Below are 26,807 nucleotides of genomic sequence, written 5' to 3' on the forward strand. Positions count from 1 at the left end.
AGCCCTTAATCACAAGTGACTCTTTATTCAGCCAAGCATGGGCAAATCAGGTCCTTGAAAACGTGCTTGAAGATGAGGTTGGCACATGGTTAGTTGAACAGGGGTCATTAAACAGAACACGGACTCGACATACGGTGCAAACAAAAGTAACACACCACTTAGCACAACAAGAACACAATATTTTAGCCACTGTGGACAAAATGGTGCCAAAGGGCATGCGGGGAAGCTGTAATCATTCCCAGCGACGCTACACAATAATGAATAAGGGTGTCGTGATGAAACTGTTTCGCTTCCGATGTGATATCCAGACACTTTGTTAGTGGATACTTTCTAAAGTAATCCATCCATCCGTCCATCCATCCATTTTCTATCAAAAAGATAATACAAGTTAAAAGTACAAAGGTCATTGTGACTTAACCAATTTAGGTCAGTACAGAGGTGCCTTGACCTATGAATTTAATAGGTTCTGTGACAAAAATTGTGTACGTATTTCTTAAGAAGCCATGATGAATGCAATTGATGTATGGCTTAGAAAGGCATGATTGTGAGACATCAGGCAGGTGTCTCAGCCCCCAGGAACACGAAACAGAGACACTGGAAAGATGGTTTGGTGAAACAGGCTGATGACAATTATGATGCAATAGTAGTCATCTGAGACTGGGGACATTTTAAAAAGGACACGCCTATTATCGCCCAAATGGTAGATATAAGATCATATCAGATCAGATCATGAAATTAAGTTTTTAAATAACTTAATTACCAGTACCGACAGCGTGTGAGAAGGTAGGATGAGACATTTTTCTTTTTTGGCCTTCAAATGTTTTGACATTCATTGCAAAAGTGACATTTAACATTCATTTTAGGAGTCACAAGGGGGCCATGTCTCCAAGGAGAATTGGATAACATTTTTTCCCTGATAGTCTGTTCTATTCAGCGCTGTAAAAGTACAGAATCTATCATGGATTTTCTGAAGATCATAGGCTGTAGCCATTATAGTAACAATGCTCCTGCATCGTTCCTACGATGGAATGAAGAACCATTTTGCATAAAGTATGCATTAACTGCTTATAAATTTGGATTACAAATGTATTGTTGTCAGTCTTCTCTTAATTAAACTAATTTGAGTAGATGCAAACCAATTTTTAATAGATCAACAATAAACCCTTATAACTTGTGCCTATGGATATTCTCATTCATTCAGGTCATTGTATTCTCAGGGCATTGAATCGATCACAACTGGACTGTTCCGATTCCCCCTTACCTGCATTGTTAGCCCCTTTGTACTAGCAGTTTTCCACTATCTAAAACACACAGAAAATAATGATCTTTGTCTTGTTTCACATAAGGATTGTGAATGATTGGCAAAGTTCCAAAAAAAGTAAAGTTTTTCTTTAAAGGCAGCATAAGTCCATTTCAGACAGTATTAATCAATTTGCATCTCAATTAATGGTTTTCATTGTTCTCTGTTTGAATAATTTCACTTGATCCAGCCTTTTTAAACATTCCCCACTATATGTTAAATATAATGTTCTACAAACGTGTATAATTCTTGCTAATATCATATCGGCTCTATTGTATATCGGCATGGTCAAATACTAAAGGTTCCAATACCGGTATCTTGATATAGCTATCAAGAGGTGGATAACAATGCAGGTACAAAGTTGTATCGGGACACACCTAATTTTAAAAGCAATATATACAACCGTTCGTTAAGAAATAAGCTTGTTATGCAGACCAAATACGACCAAAGTATTTTCTTTGCAGTACAGTAGTGTCTTGGTTTTCATACACTTCCGTTTTTATATGGTGCGATTCAAGACGAAAACTTTCACTGAAAGTATGTCTCGTTTTTTATGCGTTGTCTTAGTTTTATTAAAATTATTATTATTATTATTATTACAATTATTAATTATTTATTTATAATTTATTTATAAAATAAAACACACATTGGTGACTAAATATACTGTATGTGTTATTTTTAATTGAGTATTGCTGCAAAATAAAACATTTAAATTGTGAGGGGCAGCACTTGGATAAAGGTGTGGTTAAAAGGGAACGCCACTTCTTTGGGTGAATTTTGCCCATCATCCACAATGCCTATGTGAGACAAGAAAACGCATGTATCTCTATTTTCTGCATGTTCCAAATTGTGAAAAACTGCTATCAAGAGGTGGCTAACAATGCAGGTACAATTGATATTTGAGTGGGACCCTGTAGTGGAAAAGTTGGGCCCCAAGGTCAAAAAAGTTTAAGAACCCCTGCAGTATATCACAAACAGAAGCAATTTGCATGTATTGAGGGCAGAGTGGAATGCTGTAAAATAATACTGAAGTACAGTATAAAACTGAAAGACTATCACACTTGATTACTACAAACCCGTTTCCATATGAGTTGGGAAATTGTGTTAGATGTAAATATAAACGGAATACAATGATTTGCAAATCCTTTTCAACCCATATTCAGTTGAATATGCTACAAAGACAACATATTTGATGTTCAAACTGATAAACATTTTTTTTTTTTTGCAAATAATCATTAACTTTAGAATTTGATGCCAGCAATATGTGACAAAGAAGTTGGGAAAGGTGGCAATAAAAACTGATAAAGTTGAGGAATGCTCATCAAACACTTATCTGGAACATCCCACAGGTGAACAGGCAAATTGGCAACATGTGGGTGCCATGATTGGGTATAAAAGTAGATTCCATGAAATGCTCAGTCATTCACAAACAAGGATGGGGCGAGGGTCACCACTTTGTCAACAAATGCGTGAGCAAATTGTTAAACAGTTTAAGAAAAACATTTCTCAACCAGCTATTGCAAGGAATTTAGGGATTTCACCATCTACGGTCCGTAATATCATCAAAGGGTTCAGAGAATCTGGAGAAATCCCTACACGTAAGCAGCTAAGCCTGTGACCTTCGATCCCGCAGGCTATACTGCATCAACAAGTGACATCAGTGTGTAAAGGATATCACCACATGGGCTCAGGAACACTTCAGAAACCCACTGTCAGTAACTAAAGTTGGTCGCTACATCCGTAAGTGCAAGTTAAAACTCTCCTATGCAAGGCGAAAACCGTTTATCAACAACACCCAGAAACGTCGTCGGCTTCGCTGGGCCTGAGCTCATCTAAGATGGACTGATACAAAGTGGAAAAGTGTTCTGTGGTCTGACGAGTCCACATTTCAAATTGTTTTTGGAAACTGTGGACGTGGTGTCCTCCGGACCAAAGAGGAAACGAACCATCCGGATTGTTATAGGCGCAAAGTGTAAAAGCCAGCATCTGTGATGGTATGGGGGTGTATTAGTGCCCAAGACATGGGTAACTTACACATCTGTGAAGGCGCCATTAATGCTGAACGGTACATGCAGGTTTTGGAGCAATATATGTTGCCATCCAAGCAACATTACCATGGACGCCCCTGCTTATTTCAGCAAATAATGCCAAGCCACGTGTGACATCAACATGGCTTCATAGTAAAAGAGTGCGGGTACTAGACTGGCCTGCCTGTAGTCCAGACCTGTCTCCCATTGAACACGTGTGGCGCATTATGAAGCCTAAAATACCACAACGGAGACCTCCGGACTGTTGAACAACTTAAGCTGTACATCAAGCAAGAATGGGAAAGAATCCCACCTGAGAAGCTTCAAAAATGTGTCTCCTCAGTTCCCAAACGTTTACTGAGTGTTGTTAAAAGGAAAGGCCATGTAACACAGTGGTGAACATGCCCTTTCCCAACTACTTTGGCACGTGTTGCAGCCATGAAATTCCAGGTTAATTATTATTTGCAAAAAAAAAATAAAGTTTATGAGTTTGAACATCAAATATCTTGTCTTTGTAGTGCATTCAACTGAATATGGGTTGAAAAGGATTTGCAAATCATTGTATTCCGTTTATATTTACATCTAACACAATTTCCCAACTCGTATGGAAACGGGGTTTGTACATCAACACAATTCTTCAATACATATCGATACTGTACGTTTGCCACATTCACCTTAGAAGTGGTCCATATTTTGATGCAGTGATATATGCATTAAAGAAAGATACAATTAATTTCTGATGTAATTTTTATCTGTCTTTCTCCAGGAGAACATTGAGATTGCCCTTGATGACTCCGAGGCTAACACATCTTTGTCTGTGGCAGTGGTGGATCAAGTGTCAAGCCAAGCACTTGTAAGTTCAATACTGAAACATGCATAATCTTTTATAGCACTTTTTTTAAGTTCATGCATTGCACCGGTTCATACTGTGTTTCTGAATGCTTGTCATAAACTCCAAGGGGTCTTTGCACACCTTTCAAGGTCTACCATCACTTTGTATTCTATCGGCACAGCCTTAATTCAGAAATAAATATCTTCTCTCTGCATCAGAAGATTTCTTTACGTAGCTTTCAAATACTGAAAGGGCTTGTTTGGCAGAGGCTTTGGAGAAAAGGTAGAAGCAGGGAGCAAAAAAATAAAGGTTAGCGCGTCAACTTCAAAAGAAGAAGAATCAATGTTTGGCCTTTGCTGCCTGTGATCTGCACCATGGAAACAGATTTCGCAATATTTTAGAGAGTCTTAGATCATGTTGGTATTATTTCAGTGTGTTAAATTGAGTACCCAAATAATTAAGCACAAATGAAAAAAGAAATATATATTTGTCCTCTCATCCACACGCAAATGAATTTTTTTTGCCCTTTTTGGTTTGCGTCATAGTAATGTGCGGCACTATATCATGTTTTTAAACCTTGTTAAACAGAAAATGAGCATTGAAGTTATTGTCTGAAATTTCATGTAGCAGTAGACGTGCATCTGTACGCCTTACAACCCGCATGGGCGATTATGAATGTATTACTATTGTTTCTTGGGCTGTGTGTGCGCTGCCTTTTAAGGTTTTGTACACAGCATTGCACATCTAATATCTAATTATATTGCTTAGGGCTGTGTCACGCCAAATTTCTTCCCTCTACAAAAACCTTCCCTCCCCCATTTACTTCCGGGGCTGCGTCCAATAAAATCACAAAGTTGCCGGGGGTCCTTAACCTGCACGCGACTGTCCTGTTTCGCGCCTGTACAAAAAAAAAACAATAATCGATTTCTTCAGATTCCAGCAGCTGTCAAAGACGAAGTATCCTTCCAGCGACGGGCAGTCAAAGCCGAAGTGCTATCGATCGTTGTCAATGACGTAAGAGGAAACATGACCACGGAAGTAAATGGGTTAGGGAAGGTTTTTGTAGAGGGAAGAAATTTGGCGTGACAGCTGCAACAATTACTCTATTAAATAAATCACTTAGATAGAAACACGCTTCGATTTATATTCTGTTGGTTCCATTAATCGTTTAAGGAGGTATCAAATCCAGACTGCATCGAATGTCCAGAACCTTTAGTAAGCAGATGTGTTAAAAGTGTAATTTTAATATTGATGTGGGGCTTTTAATAAAAAAAAAAAAAAGAAAGAATAAAGGTTATGGAAATCGGAAAAATTCTTGTTTATTTAAACTATTTTCCCTAAAATACACATTGTGGCTATAAACTTTGTTTTATTTGATTACTCAGTTAATTAAACAAACTAATCGAAATATTACATGATTACTAACATAATGGATAGCTTACGCCTTAATTTTAAAGAACTGATGTGTTACTGTAGCTTCAGGATTATGATTGGACAAAATAATTGGATAAAAGCCGGTGAATGTGAACATGAGTTGTTTTTTTCCCTAACGTGTAGGAAATATTTGCGGACATGACCTAAGGTTGTCAGTGAGCAGTGGTGTGCGATTTCACCAATATGAAAAAAAAAGAGTAATGATTGAAAAAAATTACCAGTATTAATATTTGTCAGTTGAACTAATTGATAAAGGTTTTTACTGAATGATTCTAATTGTTTTTAACATTCTTGTAAGTAAAGTACAGGACAGAAACCCAAGATTAAGCTATGTGAGCTGCGCCTACCCTTTGACTGCAAGATCCTTCATAAACTGGGTTGAATAGTATGTGCCCGTATCTATTTGTCAGAATGTCTAATGTAATGTTTACAGAAACAGTTATTATACACCATTACTTTCTGCAGCCTGTGTATTTATTGTCCTTAATGAAGATTTAAGATCAGTCTAGCTAAATCTTGAATTTTCGATGCATCTATCCATCCAATAAACTGCAGAGATATGTCATACGACGAGGTGCGAAGTACTCTGGCTCAACAGATTGGGGGGGTGTACGCCAGCTGGCCGGTGCTTGTCGATGGTGTTTTACTACAGAGAGGCAAAGCAACTGTAAGAGTTTTACCAAACCAAAATAAATTAGGGAGGAGTTTTACAACAAATAACCGGAGACATAAATAAGCGCATGGGCTCTTTTTAAAAATGAAAGTAAGACCATAAATGGTTTTCAATTTTATACAATGAAAAAGGGATTAAGAAGTTTATAAAAACTAAATGTTACCTTCAAGTAAATTACCATACATTTCAGATTATAAGCCTCTATTGTTTTTTCTATGCTTTGGACCCTGCATCTTATAATATGGTGTGGCTAATTGATGTATTTTTCTTTGCTAACAGCCATAATGTTTTTGTTTAACAAATAGTTATCGTTTACAAGCAGTGACACTGAATAGATTTGTTATCCTTTGTGTTATGGCGCCATCTTTTGGACAAGTTTACTTACTGCAGGTGCCGCGGGCTGAACGTTTACGTTATTTCATTTAGTGCTTTAAACCGGAAGTAGAAAAACAAAATTTTTCTTCTAAAATTTTGTGGGTATGTATTGGTGCGCTCTATGGTCCAGAAAAAACAATATTATTTTCTCTGTCTCTGTTATTCCCTCAATGAGAAACCTGTAATAACATTGATTGAAGAAGAATCTAGAAAGTAAAATATAAATTAAAAAACTGGGCCTCTTTTATTACTATTTAGATTAAGATTGCAAACATTCTATGCTTTGACAAAAAAAGACATGTAAAAATATATTTTTGGGATCTATTCTTTCATGTTCATATTTTATCACAATCCAATGCAAGTTGTCACCTGTCTCTTCCAGACCGATACTTTGTGTTGCAGTCAGTGTAGTGTGCACTGCTGATAAGGATGCCACTTTCTGATAGCCGCTGAAACCCAGTTTGGTTTTGTGGGTTCGTTTTCTCAGAGGCTACCAGGAAGCATTCAGGCCGGAGACACGTTTGACAGAGCAGGTTACCGGAACGGGAAGATCATTATCTCTGCAGCTCATCCACAAACAAAAAAGTGACTTAGGCAGAGTTCTGTTTTCTTCTGTGCTTGTTGCTTTGTTTATCCTGCCTGACTGTCAACTATGAAAAAAAAAACTATGCAGGCAATTTAGAAGACATGTTGCGGAAATATTCATAGTGACACAAGGTCAACGTATTAAATTGTGGTGTAGTGCTTTTTTCACCTGTATTTAACATTGCAGAAAAGTCTATTTTTGACAATTTTGGGGGCAGGAGAAGGAGGCGTATTTACAGTGTATGTATTATGTGAAGATAGGTTGAGAGTTGTTGTCATAAAGTAAAACTATACTGCTGAAATATTTTGTTACTCTTAAAATACTACTGTAATATGGTCATTGTTTAACCAAGACACAGAAGAATTTGTGGTTGCAGAGCGGGGTGGGGTTACGTCATCGTCTTATTTGCACGATTGGCAATGACGCTTGTGCATGTAATCTTTATGAAAAAGCCATAATGAATATGATTAAAAATACAAATTAGCACTGGCTGTAAAAAGAGGTACAATACATGCTTTTATGTTGGTCTAAGAAATGTCCAATACCAGCGGTTGTAGTTGCTTATTTAAAAAACAGAATCTCAGTGGTATTAATGCTCAATTGGCAACACATTCTCTGTCAGACCGTTCCTTATGAGGTGTGTTGAAGCACAGTTACGATGCCAACTGCTGTTCGGAGTTGGAAAGACAGGCCAATTGTACACACAGTCTTATTATGATGTGTTTTCCACAAATAAATACATGTCTGAGAATCATTCCTGGTATACAAACACTCTTTGTATTCACTGACTCTTGTTGAGTCATTATTGCTAAATTGCACTTTCTTCCTGTTCGTCCTCACCATAATAAAATAGAATAGCACTTTATTGTCATTGCACTTAAAAATAATACAACAAATTTAGTTTCCAGTACAACCGTCCAAGAGTAGACATACATTATACAGTTGCAGGGGAATACAGGATCCTAAGACTGATGGGTCGCCCCCTGGGGAGAGCGCCCCGTAAAAAAAGGTAGGAAAGATAAACCTGGGGGACAGTGGGAGAGGGGAAAAATAGCTCCCAAACTAGCCCCTCTGAGGGGGGCTCAGTTTGAGATCATAAAAACCCTCTAGCGCAGTAAGCACATATAACCACAAGTCACGGCACACAAAAAATTTGATTCTAGCAACAGTGGGGAAGAAACGGCATCAGGTTCGAAGCTGCCACTTACAGGGCGCTGCTCTGTTCAACATCGCACCACAAGAGGTTAAGTGGCAAAGGGATGTGGGGAGTATGTGTGCATATCTGTGTGGAAGTGCCTGGGTATGTGTTATGTCTATAGTCCTGGAGGTCGCTGCGCTCTGCGTTCAAAGAACAGAGTTCAACATCACAGGTGTTCTTGAAGATGGGAAGAGAGTTCAGGGCGTCTTTCACTGCACTGGTCTCACTGGGATGTTAACCACACGGCCTGGCCAAGGCCATTCGCAAAGGAGCCAAATTGTAGATAAGGATTGTTATTGGTTTCAGCCAAGCAGACACTTTCCAATGGTATGTCTGATATAATTGTACATTTTTGCTCTCAAATTGATCACAATTTCACCCTGTAGTGTGGAAAACTTCTTTGAGATTGTATCCAATTCGCTATTCAATTCAGAGATCACTAAAGTCTGAGTGCCCACAGCCCAGCCCATTCCATCCATTGCGACTGGCAACCATTGGAGCTCCTTGGACGACTGCCATCATCTTCCGAATTTGTCGATAAAACAGAGCGATGCTCAATCCAATCAGCAGATGACCTGTTATTACAATTCCAAATAGATAGAAATGTTCCACGTCCTTGATGGAAAGCACTGTCAGGCACATGATACTCAACATTTCCCTAGAGGTTCTCATGTATCTGGCAGGAAACGTCCCGTCAGTTCAGGCAGGTTCTTCCGAACCTGAGCTTTTTACTGAGAACATTTTGTCAATTGAGTTGAGAGACCAGTTTATCAATTCCATGTTTAGATTTTTGAAGAACAGTGCAAAAGAGAGGCTCTCAAACAGTTAAGAAAAGACAAGACGAGACTAGAGAAGCAGAGCAGCAAAGAAACGTTGAGGGAGGGAAATGTGACCGCCTTCTTTGCGAGCCACGCAAGAAAGCATGTAAAAGTATTATTTTGATCACTTAATTGCATGTTTTTGTCACCCTGCTCCATGATTACTTCAAAACTGATACATTGAACATTATGGGCAAAAAAGAAATACAGTATAAAAGAATCCCCATTTCCGGACTTCCATGCTCTTCCATTTCCTCTTCCATTGGACCTTCTTTTTTTCAAATTTTTGAGTGTGGGGTCTGCTCTTCTTTCTGCATTTCAGTCTTTCTCTCTTTAGGGTGCTCCTAATTTTCGGGATTGCATTTAATTTGAGTCTTTAGATTTTTTTTGTCCAAACACCGACTAAAAGCCGTCTTCTTCAAAGTCCGAATCATTAAAACGATCACTGCAAATGTCACTCCTTCTGCTTGTTTTGACCCATTTTGGGCGTGTCAATTAGACTGGAGAAGTCCGTACTTTCCTCATATTCCCATCATTTGGAAATGTATAAAGGTTGACCCCTTTTTTAGTTGTATTGCTACAACCTGCAACAATGCATCTGGCAGATATATATGATAATTTATTTCAAATTCTGCATGAAAATATTTTGATTCAAACACATAACACATACTACGTAATATGAAATTACTTAGTCTTCTGTAGGTGACTCCAGCAGACTGATGCATTTCAGAGCTTAAAGTCGGCAGTCCAAAATGTGCAAAACCGGTTTGAAAAAAGCCTAAAATCACTCCTGTGTCTTTTTTGAGGGGGATTTTACCTGTAGACATAATTTTTAGGTCCACAACTATAAATAATTAGCGCCCTTTAAGGCATATTTATCATCATTTCCTGGTAGCCATTGTGAGGTGACCATGTATGTCTTCGATTAGATTGCATCCTTCTGTATCGCTGAACAGGAACTCAGAGGCTTTGTAATAAAGACTTGTTTGTTGTGTCATGTTGGACAGGTGCGTAGCGGACGAACAGATGAGGCTCGGGGGCTCCTGTGGCTGATGGAGGAGGAGGTCCTGCAGCCTGGGGCATCAGAGGAAACCCTGCTGGGACGACTTTTTAGCTACTACGGTCCAGCTGAAGGCGAGACCAAAGGTAAAGGTCTTCACAGAAATAACAACAGACAAAACACAACCATTACTATCAACAATTAATAGTTCTTCTAAAATAGATATACCTGATCCAATACAAAAACAATAGTTTTTTCTGTCATCTTTGCGTAAAAACAGCAACAACAAAAAACACTTCTCTGAGAAAATGATAAAAAGATGGAATGGCATTGGGGGGTCACCCACATCTGCGGTCCTCTCCAAGGTTTCTCATTGTCATCCCACTGGGTTGAGTTTTTCCTTGCCCTGATGTGGGATCTGAACCGTGGATGCCGTTGTGGCTTGTGCAGCCCTTTGAGACACTTGTGATTTAGGGCTATATAAATAAACATTGATTGATTGATTGATTATTATTGCAATGGTGTAGCCCTTTAATGCATCATTTTAAAATATTAAATAAGGTAACCAAAATGTCAGCAACACCTCTCAGAATGATGCACTGTATTTCCATATCACAGTAATAACATTTCACATTTGGTTCCTGGATTTAATCTCTTTTGATTGTGCTGGTGTACCTAATGAAGTGCCCAACGCGTTTCCATTACACCTTCCTTCATTACCGCTTCTTGCTTTATTACACTATACAATTTTACAAACAGCAGGAACCAATCATTAATGGACTTCACAAAGCTCCAGACTGAACAGATTGACCAGCCATTGAAGTCCTTGCTTCTTTATTGTTGTTCTACCTTAGTTGCCATGGTGACAGCCCATGCAGAGTGGTCCCCCAGGAGCACTCAAAGCAACTGCAGGCAAAGTGTGATTTTCCTGTCAAACACAACCTGGGAAAACGTCTCATTTGTGCCCTTTATATAAAGGCAGATTTGAGTTTTTTCTCCTGAGTTCATCGCTCTTTTTTGCCAGGTGACCCCTTAAGTCACATTGCTGTATTATTTATTGGACAGTTTAATGGATTTTGACATCAAAACTACATTAGTTGGGCCCAAAGACCTAAAAATATTCAGATTTGACTGAGAAACAGATTTTCTCTCCTTATGTGCAGTACAAAACATAGTTCATCTCCATCAGGTCATACTTTCCTCCTGAAGAGTGAAAAAGATAATCACTTCCTGCTGGGCCACAGTCACGGTACTGACTGGGTGGAATATGACGCCAGAGGATGGCTGAACTACGCAAAGCAACATCCCGCCTTAACCAATGCTGCTGGCCTCCTGCAGGACTCCCAGAAGTAAGCATGAGCCATCTTATGTCATGTATTTTTGCTGAACTATCAGGTGGATGTAAATTAATGTACACCTTGCAGGAAGATCATCAGCTCTTTGTTCATGAGTAGAGGAGGTGGGGCCACCGTTTTGCCGGGCTCCATTGCAGGTCTTGAGGGCGTCTCCCAGCTTTCTTTGCGACGGGCATCAAGCATGAGGAAGAGCTTCACTTCAGGCGTGGCTGCTATCAAAAAGAAGTCTGTGTGCATTCAAATAAAGCTTCAAGTGGTGAGGCGTTAATCTCACTATTTTACATGTCACACTAGACACTTATATAGTTATGCATTTAATTATCTGATGGCGGTACTGAGTACTGCGTCCTCAATCGGGAAATATCCTGCTTTGCTGGGTTTGCCGTAAAATAAAATGAAACATATCAGATCTTCTGTAATGCCTCTCATGTGGGACATTTTGTAGTATTTCATTGCAAAACAGTCTCACATGAGGCCAATCGTACCGTGTGTTCTTCACACATGAAGCGCGGCAAAGACTTCAAATAATCCAAAAGTCGGCATGCTTGCCCACCTGTGACTGCATGGGTGTGCATAAAAAAACATTTAATTTGACTAATGCCATCGCTCCACTCGTAAGTAGGGATGTGTATCGAATTCGGTATTTTCATAGTCACCGACCAAATTCTGTCAGTACTACCGGGTATTGATTCATGGAAAATCAAACCACGATACCAAATTTCTGTAGCTTTATTGCACGTGACGTCACGTCCGGTTACAGCACTTAGCAGCACTCATAGCGGAGCCCTTTGTACTGCCTCTAGATGATGTTGCAATTTTCCATGCCAAAAAGCAAGTATGTCTTAAACAAACGTAAAGTAAGGCTCCACTTTTCAAGATGCGTTAGCTCAATGCTATTTTACATTGGCTTTACCAGACATGCTATTGATTAGCATTAGCAATTTTACACCTCTGAATTTGGTAATAAGAACTACAACTAAGATGCATGTTACAATCAAACCGCTGACGTGTAAAAGGTACAACACGATATAAACACTTTTAAGGCGCAACAAAAGACTAGATTCAGTTTAATGGCAAAGACTACTCCCTGACTTGGCAACACACCATAGCACAGAGCCGTGAGGGGCTTTAGACCAAGTAGACACAGTATGGCCAGAAAATCTCTTAAGTGATTGGTCAAAAGCCCCTCACGTGACTACAGGGCGCCATGTTTGGGACCAACTCGGAAACCGAGTTGTCCATATTCTCTCTATACATGGCTCTGCCATGGCCTTACACTACTGCCATCTAACATTTTGGAATTGCACCTGCATATAAAGTCTAATATGCTGTATAATACTTGCAAATGAGAATCAGAATTATAATAAAAACAATACACTACCGTTCAAAAGTTTGGGGTCACCCAAACAATTTTGTGGAATAGCCTTCATTTCTAAGAACAAGAATAGACTGTCGAGTTTCAGATGAAAGTTCTCTTTTTTTGGCCATTTTGAGCGTTTAATTGGCCCCACAAATGTGATGCTCCAGAAACTCGAATCTGCTCAAAGGAAGGTCAGTTTTGTAGCTTCTGTAAAGAGCTAAACTGTTTTCAGATATGTGAACATGATTGCACAAGGGTTTTCTAATCATCAATTAGCCTTCTGAGCCAATGAGCAAACACATTGTACCATTAGAACACTGGAGTGATAGTTGCTGGAAATGGGCCTCTCTACACCTATGTAGATAGTGCACCAAAAACCAGACATTTGCAGCTAGAATAGTCATTTACCACATTAGCAATGTATAGAGTGTATTTCTTTAAAGTTAAGACTAGTTTAAAGTTATCTTCATTGAAAAGTACAGTGCTTTTCCTTCAAAAATAAGGACATTTCAATGTGACCCCAAACTTTTGAACGGTAGTGTATGTCACAACTGGACTGTACAGTTATTATTATAACCTTACTGTTAAATGTTCAATAAAAAATATATATTTTATGATTAAACAAATTATTATTTCCTAACACATGAGCACACACAGAAGTTTAGTTCCGGAAATTGGTGCTGTTTCGATTCAAATGTGAAAGGTACCCATACCTACTGGCAAATAATACATGTCAGTATAAATATTAAGAACAACTCAAATTAAAACCCAAATTATTCACAATTTTAGGAAATTACTGTAATCCAGCAGCATAGAGTAGAAGTGATGGCACAAGCAAAGGGGCTGGTGCATGAATGCCGAGTGTGGCTGCAGGCCCACAAAGACCAGAGAAGAAGGGGGAATCACGATCAAGTACAACGCAGTACGAAAGGGATGTGAATGTGATTTTTCTGAACCAACCAATAAAGAAAGATGATATTAACTAGAAAAGCACTCATAGAGTGCCGACCTCCACCAGGCCATAAATCCTTTTAAAAATATCATGAATCCACACAGTAAATCCGATCACCCCTAAAATCCAATCATTTGGTCCTTATTCCTTTTCTGGCATTTCCTGTAAATGTAATCAAAATCCGCCCATAACTTTTTGAGCTATGTTGCTAACAAACAGACTTAAGGATATATGAAATTGCCATGTCCGCACAGATTTGTTTTCTTTGTCTGTCGCTTCCAAACAAGCTGCAAGAGGGTTCACACTTTGCACCAGTTTGAGCTCCTGGGTGCTTTTGTTCCATAGCAGGAATGAAATAAACAAAGCAAACCTTCTTGTCAGTCATTCACTCTCTTTGTCTGTGTTGCTGGAGCTGGAACACATACACAGAGAAGTTAAGCCTTGTAGCGTAAACGTAAGGTAACATACTAGAAATTATTCGAATCACCCCAAAACCTGTTCCTAATCTTATATCTGACATCCCCTGAATGTTTCATCAAAATCTACTCGTAACTTTTGGAGTTATGTTGCTAACCCAAGCAAACCCTAGCCAAGGCATAGCTTCCTTGTGGAGGTAATGGAAAAGGTATTAATGAAAGTACTGTATGATGAAGTGCACCTGTAGTCACAATAACTTGGAATGTACTGATCGATCGGACGATTTTTTTAGAAAAGTCCTTAATGCCTTCCAATGGCGATCACATACGCCAATCCCCTTTGACTGACACTGTATTTACTGTATCTTTAGTCTCCCGGCTAACAAGCTGGCAGCTAATTGTTTATCTCTATATACAGTGTGGAACCACTCCCCTAAGTTAATGATCACATCCATTACTGCAATTGCATTTCTTAATATCTTAAATATCAAGATCAAATGTTATGATCAAGTACTCACTGAATCTATCACTGGAGGTCAAGGCTAAACATGTTACACACCGAGAGCAAGCAAGAGCAGGCATGAAACAACACCAAGATATACTGTAAGTGCATAGTAAACTTTAAGAAGTGTAGATGGAACCAGGTTAGAGCAGAAAGTAAGCAGTTATTAACAGAAAATTAACAAGAATATTTATATAAGTCTAGAGAAGGAATATTCAACTAAATTGTTTTGGGTGCCACATCTACTGAACATTAAGGACTGGGGGGGCAGACTTCTCCCTTCAGTAATATATTGATTTTGTATTTTCTGGAGAACCAGCGTTCTTTACAGCAGACATTTGTTTTGGTCTTTTTTTCTTGTCAGAGTTACAGGAGTGCTCTGTTTTTTTGAAGGACCTTTTGCAAAAAAGCTAGTCAAAGATCATCTCTATGACATCACTCTTGTGTTTTTAAGAATCTGCTACAAAAATGCGAGTTTTTTTAACTGAACTCACGGGCCACCAGATGAATAGCCCAAATGATGAACAAGAGAGGTCCTAAAATTGAACCTTGAGGAACACTAGTGTAACTGAAGAAGTTAAACAAATGACTACTGACTGCATCTGAAATAAGTTACAGCACCTAAGTTACATAAATCACAATACGAAAACACTGCCAAAAAGGAGATGACATAAAGGGGTGCCTTGAGGAACGCCTCAGTTATGTAAATCGCAAGTTTAGACCCCAGAGTTCTATGTCTGCTAGCAAGGTTAAAATGTCAATGCAAGGAACTGCCAATGTGTTTACAGTGGTCCAAGTTCCTCTATACAACAGAAGCACTCCATTGTTTTTAGAATATTGCTGCAAAAATGTTTGTCTTCCAAGTTTTGAACTGAACTCGGGGACCGGTATGGTGTCATTCCTGCCCCCTCGGCCGCCAGTTGAATAGCTCTGGTCTAAAGAGAGGATGAAATAGTGATGACTATTGGTGTGTCGGAATTGTTGCAGTCAGTAGATTACATGTAAGACGAGGGCGGACTGATCCATAAATTGGTGGTGCTGATACCGAGGGTAATATCAGTAAATGATCGATACGACAGTGACTAGATCAATATTTGTATTTTCCCAAAAGCATTTTTTATTGTTTTTAATCAATGTTTACAAATTCAGAAAGTAAATCCGTGAACACTGGAGGACTCTGAGGGCAAAAATGACTTGAATGAGTAATGGATAGTTTCTGATTTTGATTAGTTATTGTGTAAAATTGTATGTATTAAAGGGGAATAAGGAACTAGTTAAGATAGTGTTCTGATGCTGTTAAACTATCAGTAGCACTCACCAGAAATAAATTGAAAAATTGACAGGTAATACATGTGATCGGTATTGACCGGTTTCGCTCATGGATGATCAGAATCGGCAGCATAAATCCTTGATTGGAGCATCCCTAATAATGGCTAAAATTAATCAAACCTGACTTTGTCTTCAGAAATACTATTGTACTAATACCAGTGGTGTGCCGTCAGGGCCAGCAAGGCCTTCTCTGCTGGCCTGGCATAAATCATGATCATTAAATAATAAAAGTAAATTTTATTTTTAATTGACTTTCCATAAATATATAAAAGTATTCATCATATTCTCTTCATGTCATATTAGGCTCCAGTGTTGCTCTTTTAAGTTAGAGCTTTTATCCAATCAGAATTCAGCTAGCTTGTTGCCAGCGAAGACCTTCGGACCCAACATTAGCGGCGGCTGCGCAGTTTAACGAACAGAAGACATTCAGTTAACACAGTTGCGATAGCTGATCAGATCACAAGTTGTTGACAGTAGCCTTACGTTGAACGTGACTGTAATTGGATACTCACTTGTCACTCCCAGGTATCCAATCACAAGTTGTGATTTACGAAAGCAGAAAGTGGCATCGGAGCCATACCTGGCCAGCGGAGAAATCAGCGGTACTCACTTTTTTAACCAACAAAGTAGCAGAGCAAAACGTTGATTAGGGGGCAGATATAACGGTTTGCCTGCCATTTACACTCAAATCAACCAACTACGAGCGGTATTGAGTTCAAATATATTTGTTCACATTCAATATGTTTTCTACAATTATTTTTGTTTTGACAGTACCACGTTCGGTTTATTGATTTTTAAATGTGCCAAAAAATAGCCCTTTTTGTACACTAGTGACAAGTTCGCAACTGTGTTTCTGTATAGTATTTTACAAGCCGTGGTCATGTGGCGACATAAATTATTGTATTTTAGTAGGTATTTATTGAAGTCGGACTAAGTAGGACATCACTGAAGGCCTAGATCGAAAACGCACGGCCCGCCACTGACTAATACAAATTATGTTGAATTATTGCTTAGATGGATCACTCACTTTTGCTTTGTTATTCCCAGGATGCATTGCTGGACATGGTGCGGCGGTCCAGAATTCACTTTGTTCACTGCATAGTGCCCAAAGCAGATGCCCTCAAAGCTCGAAGTGGAGCTTTCTTCAAAGGTGCAGAAAGTGAGGCTCATGGGGAGGGTGGAGATTCAGGTTTAATGCAGCTCGATGTGGCCTTGCTCCGTGCTCAGCTGCGTGGATCCAAGCTGCTTGATGCTCTGCGGATCTATAGACAAGGTGAGGCGGTTGCTAAGTAACATATTAAGACTAATTTAAGAGTCATTCACTCTTTCCCTCCAAGTAATTTTTCACAGGTCACCTGTCAAAATATCTTTCCAACAAATTAAATATTATTGTTCACTGACCTTCCCAGGTTACCCCGACCACATGGTGTTCTCTGAGTTTCGTCGACGTTTTGATGTGCTGGCGCCGCACCTCACCAAGAAGCACGGGCGGAATTACATTGTGAAGGACGAGCAAAGAGTGAGTCAATCAGCGAGAAAGCGCTGCCAGTGGCCAAACAGTTAAGATTAATGTTGTGAGAGGGGAGCTTCATTACATCTGCCCCTGATTTGTCAGCAGCCGTCTGACAGGGAAGTAAGCCTCCATTCATCAAGAGCTGTTGTCATGATCTAATCAACTTGACCATACTGGTCTCTTGCCTGATAAAGAGGCAGGTTGCTACTGGGGCTGAGAGAAAGCCTTGCTGGACTCAAAATGCAAACAGAGTTAGTCATTACACTAACGTTTTGTGCTAATCAGAAAAACTTCCAATTACATTATTCTAGACAACCAAAATGTATCGCATGAATAGGATGGGTATTTTTTGCATATTATGCGATATTGGTGCACAAAGCACCAATACTTAAAAAATTATATATTTATATATTTATAATATATTTTTATTATTATGGAATTTTGTAACATGAATGTTGAGCAGAATAGTAATTTAACCTCTGGGGACATTCAATTTTATTTACCCAACAAGCCAAACGGGACATACAAGTCATTAAGTTTCTGAAGTGTGTAAAAACATTTTGGATTCATATTTATTTTGCGTTTTTGCTCAGATTTCTCAATAAACGTCGGTCCTAAACAAAATGTGTATGTATGTAAGTATGTATATATATATAATATAAAATATATATATTATATATATATGTGTATTATACAATATTATATTATACAATATAATATTGTATAATATATATGTGCATTATACAATATTATATTATACAATATAATATTGTATATTATACAATATATATATATATACATATTATATATATTTAAACTGTTTAAATCAGCTGACCAGACATGTCACATAAACATCACGTGACAACCTCTGAGGAAGGCCACAGTTGTAGCCGAAACTGTCAGATATGGAAATAAACACACAGGTCTGGCTACAAGAATATAACAATGTTCAGAAATGCTGTACTGATACCAATTCTACAAGGTGACAAATAACGAGGAGATACAGTGCATTCAGAAAGTATTCAATGCACTTCACTTTTTCCACATTCTGTTATGTAATAGCCATATTCCAAAATCGAATAAGTACATTTTTGTCCTCAACATTCTACACACAATACCCCATAATGACCATTTTTTTTTGGGGGGGGGAATATTTTCAGATTTATAAAAAATTAAAAACTAAGAAATCCACATGTACATAAGTATTCACAGCCTTTGCCATGAAGCTCAAAAGTGAGCTCAGGGGCATCCTGTTTCAACTGATCATCCTTGAGATGTTCCTACAGCTTACCACCTGTGGTAAATTCAGTTGCTTAGACATGATTGGGAAAGGCACACACCTGTCTATATATAAGGTCCCACACTTGACAGTGCATGGCAAAGCACAAACCAAGCATGAAGTCGAAGGAATTTTCTGTAGACATTTGAGACAGGATTGTTTCAAGGCACAAATCTGGCGAAGAGTACAGCAATATATCTGCTACCTTGAAGGTCCCATTGAGCACAGTGGCATCCGTAAATGGACGAAGTTTGGAACCACCAGGACTCTTCCTAGAGCTGGTCTGCCATTTAAACTGAGCGATGGGAGAAGGGAGAAGGGCCCTGAGGTGACCAAGAACCCAAGGGTCACTCTGCCAGAGCTACAGCATTCCTATGCGGAAAGAGGAGATCCTTACAGAAGGACAACCATCTCTGCAGCAATCCACCAATCAGGCCTGTATGGTATAATGGCCAGATAGAAGCCATTTCCCAGTAAAAGTTTTCCAAAATGCACCTGAAAGACTCTCAGACCATGAGAAACAAAATGATCTAGTCTGATGACACAAAGTTTGAACTCTTTGGCGTAAATGTCAGGCGTCATGTTTGGTGGAAACCAGGCACCGCTAATCATCAGGCCAACACCATCCCTACAGTGAAGCATGCTGGTGGAAGCATCATGCTGTGGAGATGTTTTTCAGTAGCAGGAACTGGGAGACTATTCAGGATAGAGGTTAAGATCAATGCAGCAATGTACAGAGACATCCTGGATGAAAAACTTCTCCAAAGCGATCTTGAACTCAGTCTGCGACGGTTTATCTTTTAGCAGGATAACGACCCCAAGCACACAGCCAAGATATCAAAGGATTGGCTTCAGGACAACTCTGTAAATGTCCTTGAGTGGCCCAGCCTGAGCCAAGACTTGAATCCGATTTCTGGAGCGATCTGAAACTAACTGCGCACCGACGCTTCCCATCCAACCTGATGGAGCTTCAGAGGTGTTGCAAAGAGGAATGGGCAATACTGTCCAAAGATAGGTGTGCCAACCTTGTGGCATCGTAATGAAAAGACTTGAGGCTGTAATTGCTGCCAAAGGTGCATCAACAAAGTATTGAGCAAAGGCTTTGAATACTTATGTACTTATGAGTTCTTAGTTTTTATTTGATCTTTTTATAAATTTGCAAAAATGTCTAAACCAAAAAACCAAAACAACTTTTTCACATTGTCATTAAGGGGGTTTGTGTGTATAATATTGAGGACAAAAATTAATTTATTCCATTCTGGAATAAGGCTGTAACATAATAAATTGTGGAAAAAGGGAAGCGCTATGAATACTTTACGCATTCACCTTATGTTATCAAAATCAGATTGCTGTGTTGTCATCCTTAAACTGCTTCCCGCCACTGGGGAGTAATATTGGCACCCTATCAGGCGATTGCTATGAAGTGCTTTTATGTGTACAATTATTTTTGGTAGTACTTTGGTCAGGATTTTTTTATTATACTATGTGTTTAGTTGCAATGGTTATGAAGACCATTCAAGGTAACAGAATTGCTCAATGAACAACATTTTACATTGAAAGTTTTTAGGGGTGAATTGCAGTAAACAGGCAAACAATACAAGCAATGATGCAGCTTTGATGTAATGCATGCACATCCAATCAGATTGCTCTGATGTCATCCCTTATGCCCTTATGTTGGTATGCTATTATAATCTGCACAGGGTCTGTTATGTCCTAACCGACATTACAGGCCTCTTCTCTCTTTGGAGCTTTGGCTTCCCTACAGCATTTCTTTATATTCACCTGCAATTTACAGGGCCAATGTAAAATCATTTGAGATTAAGCAAGGTGAGGTTTTCATTTCAGACATTTAAAAAAAAAAAAAGGGAGCCTTGCAAAGCAGCGGGAAGACAAAATCTAGCAAAGTTTGCTTCTGACGGAAAATGAGCGAGAGAGTGAAAGAATGGGGTTAAGGGAGAGAAAAGTTCTTTCCCCCTGAGCCAGTATAGCGTGGCTGAGTTTCTGTGGAAACACCAAACAAAAGCCCCTTAGTTCTTTTGGCAAACCTCAGCTGCTGTTATCAAGCTATGGGCGTTCTGTCTGCAGCCTAGAGCCTGACGACATCATATACACTACCAATACACTTGTTTCTTTGCATATCCTTATTCCTATTGTGTCTGTGTTCATGTGTACATGTCTTTAGGCTGTGGAGGAGCTCCTGGAGTCTTTGGATTTGGAGAAGAGCAGTTACCACATGGGTGTGAGCAGGGTGAGTAATGACGCCACAACTTGAACAAATAAACACCATTAAAACGATTAAATTAACCTTCCCTTTGCAGCACAGCCATTTTCACCCCTATTAATGTGCCACACACACACTAGCATTACACTGCTTTTTTTCTTTTTGGCGTCTGGGGGTGTTTGTCCTTCATTCCACCTGTCCCTCTTTGAGAAGCGCTTTTATTTTGGAAAGATGCCACCCTCCTTCCTCTCGTCTTTGAGGCATGTGTCTGATCTGGCTGGCTGACTTTGTGTCACCATAATTCCCTCTTCTCAGGTCATGAGTCCAACATTTTCCAAACGGATGTGTGGCTCTTTTTGTTGTTGAGCAACTGGTAAAAGAATGACAGTAAACAACACTCGTTGTTCGGAGGTCTAATCCTAGCAGCAGGCGAGAGGCCTCCAGCCAAGAGTGAAATCAGAGGACTCAGTCATGTTCAAAACAGTCAAAGTGATGCTCTCAGACATGCACAGGGTCCACAATAAAAAATAAATAAAATGAATATTGTAAAAACAACTTTGTCGCCGCAATCTATATGATTAGTGTAGTAATAGTACCTAAACTACCAAAAACAAACAAAACATATTTGACATAAAGGTATAATTAGTTCTAATTTGGATAATCTAAAAATTTTGTGTTTACGGTGTGTGTATATATATATATATATATATATATATATATATATATATATATATATATATATATATATACACACACCGTAATTTCCGGACTATAAGCCGCACCTGACTATAAGCCGCACCAGCTAAATTTAGGGGAAAATACAAAATTGCTCCATATATAAGCCGCACCCGACTATAAGCCGCAGGGTTTTGATGTGTAATTACCGTAGTATATAGGGGTTCCTGCTACCACGGAGGGGATTGTCGGGACAGAGATGACTGTTTGGGAACGCAAAGCGTCCCATTTATTAACTATAAATCTTTCAATCATTCAATCAAACTTTCACATCTTTGACATGGCGAACAGCATTCGTGCAGGGTACAAATAATACAACGGTGCAAAGTAATACAAAGTGCTCGCATGTACGTTATCAAAATAACCAGCCTACCGGTATATGAAAAGTCAGTCTTTAATCATTGTGTCATCGTCTTCCTCCTGCGTACTAAAACCACCGAAATCCTCCTCGTCGGTGTCGGAGAAGAACAGGCCGTATATAAGCCGCACCGTTGTATAAGCCGCAGGGACCAGAACGAGGGGAAAAAGTAGCGGCTTATAGTCCGGAAATGACGGTATATATACACCAATATATATAAAACCATTAAAACATATCGGTAGAATGACCCTTAAATAAGGGTAAAAAAAAAAAAGGTGTTTGTTTGTTCAACCATGAATTGAAGGCCAATTTTAGAAGAACTTTGTTGGTACAGACATTTCTAACAATACCTAATTGGTTAGCACTCAATTGGGTCGATAACTTTTGGAAAAGTAGGATGTTTCATCTCTTCATTTAAATAGCAGCTGTCAAGCTTGGGTGAATGAAGGGACTCAGATGCAGAGAGGGGAGGTTCTAAATAAGGCTTTTATTTTGAAAATAACTCTTAACCTCCAGAGCAGAAAATATACAATCACTATGAGGTTCTACTATATCAAAAAACTTTTCCAAAAAGGGAAAGAACCAAAAATCACTCCAACGGAGGAATAGACAAAAATAAGATAAATATAACTAGCAACGAATCTGCTATAAAAAACTTTAACAAAAAGCGCTCCAAACGGAGGAAGAAATAAAGGACTATCAAAACTTACTACTCTCACAATTATTCTAACATTTATATAAACAAAAATCACTCAAACTTTGAGGAAGGAAATATTTAAAGAAAAATCATAACTCACCACTGCGGTTGAAAAAGGTTAAATAACAAAGGTCGCTCTAAGGGAGGAAAAGGTTAACTCAAAATTACAGCTTGAAAAACGCTGGATAAACATACGTGGTCGTGGGACGAGGCAAGACAAGAACATGAACTAGGATGCAAGACAGGCACGAAGGATCGAGACAATCTGGCACAGAACAAGGAGAGGGATGGGCTTATATGGAACATGAGGGTAATGGGAAACAGGTGGAAACAATCAAGGGTCAGGGATGACGTCAGACTGGTGACACAAGAGGAAGGGCCCGTGATCTGAAACAAGAGGAGATGCTTTTCAAAATAATACATGCAAATCACAAGACAGAAAAAACCAAGACAAGACTCTCCTCACCGCGGTGTGACAGTACCCCTCCCTTTAGGGCCGACACCTGACGGCCCAGGCTGTCCGGGATGGTCTTTATGGAAGTCCTCAATGAGGGTGGAGTCCACAATGTGCCGAGAAGGCACCCACTGTCTCTCTTTCGGTCCATACCCTTCCCAGTCCACCAGATACTGTCTGCCCCGGCCCCTGCTGCGAACTGCTAACAACTTCTTTACTTTGTAAACAGGACCGCCCTCAATCATCTCGGGTGGCGGAGGGGACGTGGTGGCTGGAACCAACGGGCTTACTTTAACCGGTTTCACTCGGCTGACATGGAAGGTTGGGTATACTCGTAGAGACCGGGGCAGACGGAGTCGTACAGCAGAGGGTCCGATGACTCTGGTGATAGGGTATGGACCTATGAATCGGGGTGCTAACTTCTTGGAGGGTACCTTGAGTCGCATGTCCTTGGTCGAGAGCCAAACTCTATGCCCTGGCTGATATGCCGGAGCGGGTCTCCTCTTTCGATCTGCAGTCTTCTTCATCCGGTCTCTCTGTCGGATCAGCACCAGACGAGCTGCTGCCCAGATGCGTCTGCAACGTCGGACCAGGGCATGTGCCGAGGGGACCGATACTTCCGGCTCATTGTCTGGAAAGACTGGAGGTTGGAAACCATAAGCACTTTTGAACGGAGAGAACCCTGTGGCCGATGTAGGTAATGAATTGTGCGCATACTCAACCCAGACCAGGTGTTTGCTCCATGTAGAGGGATTCTGGGACACCAGGCACCGGAGGTTGGTTTCCAGTATCTGGTTGAGGCGTTCGGTCTGGCCGTTGGCCTCCGGGTGATAGCCTGAGGTCAGGCTGGCCTTAGCTCCTATGAGTCTGCAGAAATCCCTCCAAAACCGTGATACAAACTGGGGCCCCCGGTCAGAGACAATGTCTTTCGGGAAGCCATGAATCTTGAACACATTGTCCATCATGATTTCTGCTGTCTCCTTGGCGGAAGGCAGCTTAGGCAAGGCAATGAATCTCACCATTTTGGTGAAACGCTCTACCACTGTTAGGATGGTGGTGTTACCTTGAGAGACCGGGAGCCCCGTGACGAAGTCCATGGATATGTCGGACCACGGTCTGGAGGGAATAGGTAGGGGCTGCAGTAGACCCATACGAGACCCGGATGATGTTTTGTTCCGGGCACAGACCGGACATACCTCCACGTACTCCCGAACCTCCGGCTCCATGGATGGCCACCAAAATCGCCGGGAGATGGCGAACATCGTTCTCCGAACTCCCGGGTGGCATGAAAGCAGGGAGGTGTGAGCCTAATGGATCACCTGTGAGCGCAACCCAGTCGGAACAAACAAGCGATTACCTGGGCACCCACTAGGTGGCGGGGTTCCACCATTTGCCTGCTTCACCTCATCTTCTATTTGCCAGGTAACCACTCCAACCACACGGGACAGTGGAAGGATAGATTCTGGTTTCTTTGGCAACAAGCTCGGGGTCGAAGCGTCTAGACAGGATGTCTGGCTTGACGTTTTGGGACCCCGGCCTGTAAGATAGAGAGAAAGAGAAGCGGTTAAAAAAAGAGTGCCCACCTGGCCTGGCGAGAGTTAAGTCTTTTTGCTTTCTTTATGTATTCTAGATTTTTATGGTCTGTCCAGACAATGAACGGAAGATCGGCCCCCTCAAGCCAGTGTCTCCACTCTTCAAGGGCAAGTTTGACGGCCAACAACTCACGGTTGCCGACGTCATAGTTCCTCTCAGCTTTGGATAAATGTTTGGATAAGAAGGCACAGGGGTGCATCTTGCCATCCTTCTCAGCTCGTTGGGATAGGACGGCTCCGACTCCTTCGTTGGAGGCATCCACCTCTACCACGAACTGGCGTTGTGGGTCTGGCATGGTGAGAATCGGGGCCGACGTAAAACGCTGCTTGAGGTTCTGGAATGCACTTTCAGCTTCTGGAGTCCATCGAAATTGTACCTGAGTGGAAGTGAGGGCATGGAGAGGAGGGGCCGCTATAGCACTAAAACCCCTTATAAAACGCCTATAGAAATTAGCAAATCCTAAGAATTGCTGAACCCTTTTGCGACTATCGGGAGTAGGCCAGTCGGTGACAGCACTTATCTTAGCCGGATCCATCTGGACCTTTCCTGGAGCTACTATAAAACCCAAGAAGGAAATAGTGTTAACATGAAATTCACTTTTCTCTGCTTTGACATATAACTGGTTTTCCAATAGTCTTTTAAGGACCCTAGTCACGTGCACTTGGTGAGTATCAATGTCTGGTGAATAAATTAAAATATCATCCAGGTATACATACACAAATTGATCAAGGAAGTCTCTGAGCACATCATTAATCATAGTTTGAAAAATAGCGGGTGCGTTGGTGAGTCCAAATGGCATAACAAGGTATTCATAGTGTCCACTGGGAGTATTAAAACCAGTCTTCCACTCATCCCCTTCCCTTATACGGATCAGGTGATAGGCATTGCGAAGGTCGAGTTTTGTAAATACCTTAGATTGTTGAAGTTGGTCGAATACTGAAGACATGAGAGGAAGGGGGTACCGGTTCTTTATAGTGATGTCGTTGAGTGAACTGTAATCGATGCATGGTCTCAAGGATCCATCCTTTTTGCCCACAAAGAAGAATCCAGCACCCGCTGGTGATGAGGAGGGGCGGATCAGCCCCGCTTTTAATGAGGCTGTGAGGTATTCCTTCATGGCCGCTTTCTCTGGACCGGAAACAGAATACAAGCGACCTTTGGGTATGGTGGACCCTGAGATCAAGTCAATGGTGCAGTCGTATGGACGGTGCGGAGGAAGAGACATGGCTTTGGTTTTACTGAAAACCTCTCGTAGCTGGTGGTAGCATGGGGGTACCGAGTTCAGGTCCGGGTACTCGGATTCTGTGGTGGGGTTTGCAGAGAACAGATTAAGTTGCGCTACACTTTTCTTTTGGGTATCGCCGATAAAACAGTCATTATTACAGTCCTTCCCCCATGCTTTAATTTCTCCTGTTCTCCAGTCTATCTGGGGGTTATGTTGAATCAGCCATGGTAGTCCCAAAATCAATGTGTGTGAGGCGGCTTTGAATAGATACAAGCAAATCTTTTCCTCATGGTTTTCTATGGATATGCGGATTGGTTCTGTGGCGTGGGAAATCATAAACAATTCCTTCCCATCAAGAGCTTTTGCTCTAATGGGTCGAGCTAACGGTTCGGATCTGATCCCTAATTTTGCAGCTAAAGACCAGTCCATCAAACTCTCGTCTGCCCCTGAGTCAATAAGCGCCCCAATGTTTGTGACTGTGTGATGTTTTACCTGGATCCTGGTGAGGGTACGCTTAATGGGAGTGGTAGAAATATGTTGACTCACTCCGATGGGTCGTTTCTTAGGGCAGGTGG

At 40.5% G+C, this 26,807-nt stretch overlaps 1 protein-coding gene across 3 annotated transcripts in view; it reads left to right on the forward strand.

Moving 5' to 3' along the window:
- The window catches only part of LOC133650612 (unconventional myosin-XVIIIa-like), a 202,148-nt gene that overhangs the window by 88,900 nt on the left and 86,441 nt on the right, over nucleotides 1–26,807 (forward strand). For all 3 annotated transcript variants that reach the window (XM_062048069.1, XM_062048067.1, XM_062048068.1), the window contains 7 exons: nucleotides 4,094–4,180; nucleotides 10,251–10,389; nucleotides 11,433–11,592; nucleotides 11,668–11,854; nucleotides 17,205–17,430; nucleotides 17,567–17,676; nucleotides 21,132–21,197. In XM_062048069.1, coding sequence (XP_061904053.1) covers nucleotides 4,094–4,180; nucleotides 10,251–10,389; nucleotides 11,433–11,592; nucleotides 11,668–11,854; nucleotides 17,205–17,430; nucleotides 17,567–17,676; nucleotides 21,132–21,197 — 975 coding nt within the window. The remainder of the gene's footprint in view (nucleotides 1–4,093; nucleotides 4,181–10,250; nucleotides 10,390–11,432; nucleotides 11,593–11,667; nucleotides 11,855–17,204; nucleotides 17,431–17,566; nucleotides 17,677–21,131; nucleotides 21,198–26,807) is intronic.

The sequence above is a fragment of the Entelurus aequoreus genome, linkage group LG05 (genome assembly GCF_033978785.1).
Source record: "Entelurus aequoreus isolate RoL-2023_Sb linkage group LG05, RoL_Eaeq_v1.1, whole genome shotgun sequence".
NCBI classification, from domain to species: Eukaryota; Metazoa; Chordata; class Actinopteri; order Syngnathiformes; family Syngnathidae; genus Entelurus; species Entelurus aequoreus.